General features: G+C 37.7%; 1 protein-coding gene across 10 annotated transcripts in view; it reads right to left on the bottom strand.

Annotated features, from left to right (window-relative positions):
* Nucleotides 1–206: 206 nt before the first annotated feature.
* The window catches only part of ank3b (ankyrin 3b), a 633,883-nt gene continuing 624,712 nt past the window's right edge, over nt 207–9,377 (bottom strand). For all 10 annotated transcript variants that reach the window (XM_039771398.1, XM_039771378.1, XM_039771390.1 and 7 more), the window contains 2 exons: nt 8,906–8,992; nt 207–1,558 (listed from right to left, as the gene is read on the bottom strand). In XM_039771398.1, coding sequence (XP_039627332.1) covers nt 8,927–8,992 — 66 coding nt within the window. In that variant the 3' untranslated portion in view covers nt 207–1,558; nt 8,906–8,926. The remainder of the gene's footprint in view (nt 1,559–8,905; nt 8,993–9,377) is intronic.

Genomic DNA, 9,377 nt, shown 5'->3' with positions numbered 1-9,377 from the left:
TTACCTTATTCTAGATTTGAATGTTATCATATCAAAGTGAGTAGAACAAAATATGTTGTAAATTTAAAGAAGTTAAGCTGTTGACTGAAGGTGGTCTGCCACATATTTGACAACATTTGTCTAAAAACATTTTGGGAAATACTGTTTTAACAAATAAAAACTAAAAATTTGTTCATTGAATAATTGTTTAAAATGAACACACACTCTGGAGTTTAAACACAGTTTATTTTATGCTTAAATAATCAACTAGATCATCCAGTGTTTATTTTTCCATACATATGTTATTAGAGCTACTATCAATGAATGCTTTAGGTGTTGTCATGAATAAAATTAACAAAATGAAGTATTTCACCAAAACCCAAAAAATGCCCTTTTTAAAACCACAGCAGCCTTAAAAACCTAGTATTACACTGCTAGGATGATTACAAATGATCGGCTTACAGAAAGACTTCTACATCTTATAGCCAATACGCATGATAACATAATTTTACAGCGTGCCAGTCTACCAGCATATACATTTGAATCATTTCCTCTCAAGCCTCTGCTTTCAAGAGCAGCACGTCAGTTTAATTGTTGCAAGCATTTATCCTTTTTCTATATGCTAAAAATTTTAGGTCTCCCTCCAGCCCGTTGTGCATGTTGTATAATGACTGTGGGTTGATTTATTTGTATTCTTTAAAAACAGGTGAAAGTGGCAAATGTTAGGGCTCTGTGTTTATATGAATAAAACGGTTTTGTTATTTTTAATATTCTGTTTGTAAACTTAGAAAACTTTTGTAATTAAAATAAGGTGAACTGCATGCATCAAAATATTAGTACTCTGAAGAAATGTTTTCACAGAACTACAGATATTCCCAATAATGAGAATTACTGAAAGTCGCAGCAGATTTTAAAGAAAGCTTTCTTGGTTAAAATCAAGCTTGCTTTATCATTTACAAATGTTCAAACCTGCTAATAATTGTACAGGAATCTGTGAAGTTTACACCCAGTACTTCTCTTGCAAAAGTGAAAGCGCTCCAATATTCCAATTAAATTCCCAAACTTCCCATTTGCCAGAACCTTCACAATAAGCAAGTTACTTATTTCAGAATTTATACAGTGTAATTTATATACAGCAAAAATCACTGACAGTTTTGTTAAAAAGAAGCAACCATCATTTTATCATTTTACACCCTGGCTTTAAGGGTCCAAGAAAAATATAAGGCGAGTGTAGTAGGTGATTCAAAAGTGTCCCTCTGTGTTCACCCTTACGTTTTCATTTGTGCCATCTTTGGTCACAGTTAGTTATTGTATTTTTCTTTAAGCATTTTTGATGACACCATTCAACCGCTAAAAAGTCTGTTAATACCACGGCACATCAAGTTATCAAATGTCACTCTCCAGGTCGTTGAAAGTAAGTGTGTTTTCATGCTCATGCTAAATCAAAAAAGTCCTCTTGCGTAAAAAAAACCATGCTTTAAAGTGTTGAAGCAGCAGGCACACTTCATTTGTTGATTTTATCGAACATCAGGTGGGGTTTCCAGTATTCACCATCCAGGATACCAATCAGGAGGAGGACCTATAAGCCAAAATGTGTAAATTAATAATCAGTTAACAATGTATTTTGTCATTTACAGAGCACCATAATTATTTATCTTTTTATCTATAGTCAAAACTTACATTGTTTTTCCACATTTCTGAAAGGAAAAATGTTTTGTCATGTGAAGCACTGATTGAGGATGGGAAGTGAAACCTCGTAACTCCATTTTATCTATAAACACTAAAACTACAGTAGCTGCAAAGACAACTCAAAACTAAGGACGGACTGCTCTGATTTGCTACTGCACTCATGCTTCAGCATTATATCCAGATAGATTTTTTACAAATAATATGCAGTTGACCCTCGATATACGACCGGCCTGACATGTGAACAACTTGGTTTACGACCAAAATTTTTGTTTTGAATTACAACCGTCGTCTTGAGTTACGACCCAAATGTGGTCACGTGTATCCGCTTGTGCGATTGTAAACAAACAGCCGAGAGCGTTCGTAAGCGTCAGACGGAGCCCAGATACGTGTGTTTGTGGACGTAACTTCTGTCAGTGCAGTGATTTATATAATTTATTTTGAGAATTACTATCAAAATGGTCCCAAAAAAGCTAGAAAAGAAGATAAGAAAGGAAGAGAGGCTAATGAAGGTAAAGAAAGCGATCACAATCGAAACAAAGAAGGAAATTGTGCGGAAATATGAGAGTGGCGTTCGTGTGACCGATCTCGCTAATATGTACAGCATGTCGAAATCCACCATCCCAACAATTTTACAAAGAAAAAATTTGTATAAGGAAGCTAGTGTTGTTAAAGGTGTTACTCAAATTAGTAAGTCACGATCAACAGTGTTAGACAAGGTAGAAAAAATATTATTAGTGTGGATAAACAAAAGGCAGATGGCAGGTGGTTGATGACATTGTCACTATAGCTGAGTCCATAGGCTTGCACTTAGACAGTGGTGATGTTGAGGAACTGGTGGAGGAACACTCAGAGGAATTGTCTACAGAGGAACTTCAGCAATTTCTGGCTGGGCAACAATGAATGGCAGCTGAGGAGCTTTCTGAAGAGGAGGGGGAGGATCAACAATCAGTGCAGCAAATTTCCTCTTCTGAAATAAAGGACATCCTGAAAAAATGGACAGAGCTACAGACATTTGTAGAGAAGACCCACCCAGACAGAGAAAAAGCTAATTGTTGCATTAACTTGCTTAATGACAATGTCATGTCATACTACAGAACTGTGTTGAAGAAAAGACAGAAACAGACAACCTTAGGCCAGTTTTTATTTCCGAAAAGGTTGAGACCTAGTGAGCCAGAAGCAGGTCCTAGTGGGCTACAGCCTCTCCCAAGGAGAGAAAGGACACCAGAGAGTCTTGATGTTCTTATGGAAGTGGGCTCTCATTCCAAACAATAACCACCTTCCATTTCATTCTCCTCCTCCTCCTCCCTTCCTGCAAGCCAAAGATGTCAACTTAAATGGTGAGTACAGTATGAAATTGTTGTTTCTGGTAGGCTAGGCACTATTTATAATTTTTTGGTTAGTACACTAGAAAAACTATTGGTCTTTTTGGTAAATTATGCACATTATACAACCATTTTTTTTATGAAAAGGTTAAGTAAGTGTTGCTGTGGGAGGTTCGGAACACATTATGGGTATTTCCATTATTTCTTATGGGAAAAATAGTCTTGACTTACAACCAGCTACCAACTTGTGCTACAACCAGCCCTCGCGAGCAAATTGAGTTCGTAAGTCAAGGGTCCACTGTACATATTCAGAACATTAGAAAATTAGAGTAATTGTGACAAGAGCAGGCCATTCATCCCTATAATCTTGTCTATCCTTAACACCTAAATTGCCCAAAACAATGTCAAATCGAGATGTGAAAGTCCCTAAAAGTCCTACTCTCCACCACACAATTTACTAATTTATTCCATGTGTCTAGGGTTCTTTGTTTAAATAGAAACTTTCTAAGGTTTGTGTGAGATCTGCCCTTAACAAGTTTCCAACCGTGTCCCTAAATTTCATTTAAAGTCACCATTACGATCCACTTTGCTAATTTCCTTAAAATTTTAAACACTTTAATCAAGTCACTTCTTAGTCTCCATTCTCTTAAACTGAAGTCCTTGCCCATAAAGAATTTTCAAAATGTCTCTTGGAAAATACTGGAAACATGTTTTCGAAAGTCTTGATGTCTGATGAAACTGAACTTTTTGTCTTGGACACTAAACCATATGTGTGGTGAAAATCTAACCCTGCACATCAACCAGATAACACCATCCCCACTTCAAAATTTGGTCATGTTGGGGGCTGGCATTTTAGTGTCAGGGACTGGCAAACTAATCAAGAAAACAGAGATGATGAATACAGCACAATAAAGACAGAAAAAACTACCAGAAAGCTACAATTAGGGAGAAGGTTTGTATTTCAGTAGGGCAATTTCACAGCAACAATGGAGTGGCTTAAAATAAGAAAATTGATGTTCTTGATTGATCCATTTAAAGTCTCTACCTTAATGCTATCGAAAATCTGTGGCAAGACTTAAAAATGACTGCCCACTGCCAATTCCCACAATTGGCAAATCTTGTGCCATTGCTTTGAGAAAATTCATTAGTGACTTATCCAAAAAGACTACTTGCTCTAATAGCCGTGAGAGGTGGCTCAACCAAGCACTGAAAGGAGAGATGAATATTTACACACAGCTAACATTTTAATTTAATGAATTTAATGGTTTTTTCTTTCCTTTTTTTGGGAAGCACTGTGATTTAATTTACTTGTACTGTGACCGCCCGTTCCTGATCACACAAAAAAGTCTAACTGCTGGTGTCTGATCACAACTCTTAAATTTAGTTCTATGCTGCAAAACCTTGAGTTAGATCTTGCAGGTACTGGTGGATTTCTGCAGGTATGTGGGCATCTATCTGAGAGTTGCAATTAGAAGGAAAATAAATAAATTTACACCTCTAAGGCCAGGTTTATACTTCACGCGATGCAACGCATACTGCAGCGGACGCTCCTGCTACACAAGCATTTTACTGTTTATACCTGCGCGTGTACTTTACAGAAATCTGGAGGAATCCACCAGGTGGTAGTGCAAGATATCATCATGGTGAGAACAGGTTTGGCTTTGCTGTGTTGTGAATTGCCTGGAACTCCCATTAAATTCTGATGGCACCTTACCGCAATATCTCTGAAAAGGATGATTAAATCCATCAATCCAGGGATTTGTCCATTCCAGCAAGCATTGGGCATGAGGCTGAAACAATCCCTGGACGGGCATCAGCTCATCACAAGGTGAATACAAGCGTATGTGTGAATAGCGCAGTTGCCAAGCAGGCATATTTGTTTGTTTTTTAGGGTGACCAGACTTTGTTTTTCAAAGAAGAGTACCAGTGGCAGTGATATAATCAAAATTGACACATATCTTCAACAAATAATTTAAAACAATCTTAAGCACCTTATTTTATGTTCAACTACTTAGTAAACTTTTTAAGGACTGGCAGGGTTGCTATTTCTCTTCCATAGTAACAAAATAGGAAAACACAATAACATACTATTGTAAAATTAATGTTTTTCATGGAGCACTAACATCTTAACATTTGAAACATAAATAAAGACTGCTCTGAGCCATATAACATAGGATAAGTTCGCATTGGTTTCAAAAATGGTAAGTTTTAATGGAACATTTGAAAACATAATGAAAATAGCCTCACCAAATTGTCTGTCACTTCTGCTGAGGAGCTCCCTTCTTAAAAGCACTTTTGAGCACTTCAGCATAAATGTGAACTATACGTTGAACATACCAGCTCTCCTTATCCCACATTCGACTTCTTACTAGTTATGTCCTGATAGAAAACTTGAGTGTTAATTTTATTATTATTATCATTAGTTTTTTACTTGTCTTGAGATATGCACTTTCATTTATTTGGCACCATTATTGCATATGATGCTGTTGAATAGTAATATCGCTCTGCCTAGACCTCCTAGCTGTCACGTCATTTGAGTAAAACTGCCAAATGTGCTTTTCTTTAAACAAACCCTACAATGCACGTGAGTTACGCTGCATGAACTATCAAAACATAAAAGTGCCATACATGGATCAAATAAAATATGTAGGTTTGCTGTTTGTTTGTTTATACAGTCTAAGTAACAATAAAGAGAAAAGCCTGGTTGATTTTAGGGCGACTGCTCTTCTAGGTCTCAAAAAGAGGATACCACTGGAAAAAAAGGATGTCTTGTCACCCTTTATCTGTTCATTTATCTATTTATTATCTATCAATAAGGACATCAATAGATCAACTCTGATTGTATTGAGGAAAAGGAAAAAAAAAACAGTCATAAACAGATTTACTGTTATCGGTGTAATATTTTTTCCCTTTATATAATCTGCTGTAGTGTAGTCAATTACTCTGTCTACATTAGGAAAACCAGACACTGTTGCAAATTGTCTTTTTACATTGGCAAAATCATGTTGTTTTATGTATGTACACTCACCCTATACAAAAAGTGGATGTGGTGCCTTGCCAGTTGGTTAATGGCTTCCAGTATAGCAGGAATGATGGAGAATACTGTATATATATATATATATATATAGTGGTCCTGACGCCCAGGAGGACGAGAGGAGGGCTTGTGCCTCCTCCAGACCGCGAGGGGGCGTCCGTCCTGGTTAGGTTGGGGGCCTCGGGTACAGGGCTTAGAAGCCCAACCCTGTAGGGACCCGAGGTCACCGCCCCGATGCCGGTTTATCCCGTGTGGTCCCTGGCCGGGGATGGAGCCCAGCCGGGACGCCCAGGAAGACCAGAGGAGGGCTTGTGCCTCCTCCAGACCGCAAGGGGGCGATCGCCCTGGTTGTATTGGGGGCCACGGGTAGAGGGCTTAGAAGCCCAACCCTGTAGGGCCCGTGGCCACCGCCAGGCGGCGCCCTGGAGCCTGAGGAACCCTGGAGCCCAGCACTTCCGCCACACCAGGAAGTGCTGGGGGGAAGACTTATTGTGGCGCCGGAGAGCTGCGGGAGGACAGCCGGTACTTCCGCCACGCTGGGGCGTGGCCAAGGAGGGAACGCCGGAAACACCTGGTGCTCATCCGGGAGCAGTATATAAGGGGCCGCCTCCCTTCAGTCTGGAGCAGAAGTCGGGTGGAAGAGGACGGAGCTAGCGGGAGGACTGGAGGCGGCCAGAAGAGAGAGAGGCATTGTAAGGCCTGAGGGAACGAGGGGCATTGTAAGGCCTGAAGGAAAAGAGAGGCATTGTAAGGCCTGGACTTGGGGAATCGGTGCAAGAGGCACTGGGGAGTTGAGTGTGGGACTGCTTGTAAATAGTGTAAATAAACAAGTGTGTGGTGAATTCAAGATGTCTGTCTGCCTGTGTCCGGGTTCAAGTTCACTATATATATATATATATATATATATATATATATATATATATATATATATATATATATATATATATATGGAGAAAATTAATCATGTATCTTAAAATATTATTTTATTCCTGAGCTTTCTACATCTATCAGATGTCATCATCAGAGGAAAAGTACTCTATAAACAGCTCTTTTTAATGCCAAGATCAAGTAATCTGCAGCCGAGAAATGAAACGCAGTATACAGTATACCATGCAGTGCATGTCCAATTGTATATCTAAAGCAAACATCTAAAACACTCACAACATGTATATAAGAACATCACAATGCTGTCAGAAGGAAGGACTCATGGTCTCTGATATATGCACATACCAAATCAACCAGACATATGTTTAACTGGGACACGGTGCAAGTGAGATTCAGATTAAATACTAAGAATACCAGATTTCGGGCTGAATCAAGGCTATCAAATGAAAAAACCATTAACAGACACATGGACTTGACCCAGCATGGTCAGGATTAAATAGAAGAACATAAAAATAATAAAAGACCAATTTTCTGAACCCCACCTTATTAATCCACACTACTTTTCCCCATTTGCTACATATTGCCTTTGATTCCTTTACTGTATGTCTAATCATGTTCCTCTCATGATGACACCTAGTAGCTCATGAATAAAAGACTATTTTAAGATATGTGATTCATTTTCTCCCTTTGTGGATTTCTAACTATAAATATGCATACCGTACCACAGACCTGTACATGTATACATAAATATACGATATCTTGTGTTGTAATTAATGTACAATGTTGTATTTACTGTGCATGCTGTACTTATGGTCTGTTGTTTGTATTATGATACTGTCATTAATCTGTGGGAAGCAAGTAAGTAAGTATTCCATTGAACTCGAACCTGAAACTGATAGAGTTGCTTATTAACGCAGCAGCTTGAAGTTGCCAACCAGGAGCAGTCAAATGAGGGTTAACTGCATTTTATAGCATTTACACTGAGAGGAACATTTCAAAAAACAGTCTGTAGTTTAAAAAAGCTAATCAGATGTTTATTTAAAATCACTTTTCCAGATCTCAATCGACGATTGACTGTTCGTTATTCATTCAAAAGTAAAATTTATAATTCGCAGCATATATCATATTTTTTATTTAGGTGTGCTGCAATTAAAGTTAAAATGGAGCATTTTAAAAACAAGATTAAAAGTATTTCTACTTCACCTTAGATTATTCTTTTAATTATTTCTTAAGTAGACAGGCTGTTATAGTATGTATTATATTTGTCAATGCAAGTTATTATTACCTTAGTTAGTCTAATATTACAGGAATGATTTAATTAAAGGTACATTTTCTGAAGCTTTTTATTTGTATTATGGTGTTACAGGGAGCCATGACCAGAAGTCCTCACCTTAGCATTGGATTCACAAAAGGTTTGACTAACTAATGAATTGTAAACCCATGACAATGCCACTGTCTGATCAGGTCAGCAAATGTATTTAGCAGCACAATAACAAAGAGCGTTTTACCTTTTGTGGTATGTTTATTTTAGCACTGTCTGCATATTAACAGAAGCGTCGCATTGTAATGGCTCACTAATGACACAACCATGCTTAACCATTTTTTTGCTTGAACTCAAAATATAAACATTTTTAAAATGTGACTAAACTGCTAATTTTAACATTATATAACTTTAAAACACTTTCCACTTGCTCTGTTGTGAGACGTCAAGCAAAATGATACCTTTTTTTGGCTAACTAAAAAGATTACAATATGCAAGCTTTCGAGGCAACTCAGGCCGCTTCTTCAGGCAAAATGTAATTAATGTAATCAAGGCAAGGATCACATCTTGCCTGAAGAAGCGGCCTGAGTTGCCTCGAAAGCTTGCATATTGTAATCTTTTTAGTTAGCCAAAAAAAGGTGTCATTTTGCTTGACTTCTCACTACATTCATAATGGCTAACACGGTACAACACCCTAGTACCTCCTGCTCTGTTGATCATGTTACACAAACATACCTTTAGACAGCATCATTACTATTAGGAGTGCATCTTCTTCTCCACATGTCTGACCTCCTTCTTTACTTTAATCTTGTATCCATCACTCTGGTGAAACAGAAGCAAGAATCAACTGATCACTTTTTTGAATAACTTTCTGAGACCAAAGGTTAAAAACAAAATACAGCATGCTAAAAATACAAGGTTGGTGGTTAGCTTGTTAGTAATTCTGTAAAGGTGATGGCTCCAAAACCTGTAATGCAAATGCAACATTGTAATAAGGAACATAAAGGACACCAGGGCTCCAATATTAGTATCAAGTATTGCAATACAGTTCATTAACAGACAGAATACACACACACACATACTCCAGAATATATGCTGTATTCCATTAGGAGAAGGTATTAATTTGATTTAAGTTTAAAAGATTGGTCCAACAGAAAAAAAAAACATGGGGATTGTAAAAGTAAGCACCTGATATTAAAGACGACTT

This window comes from Polypterus senegalus, chromosome 1, assembly GCF_016835505.1.
Source record: "Polypterus senegalus isolate Bchr_013 chromosome 1, ASM1683550v1, whole genome shotgun sequence".
Classification (NCBI taxonomy): domain Eukaryota; kingdom Metazoa; phylum Chordata; class Cladistia; order Polypteriformes; family Polypteridae; genus Polypterus; species Polypterus senegalus.
This window is presented reverse-complemented; position numbering and strand designations above follow the sequence as displayed.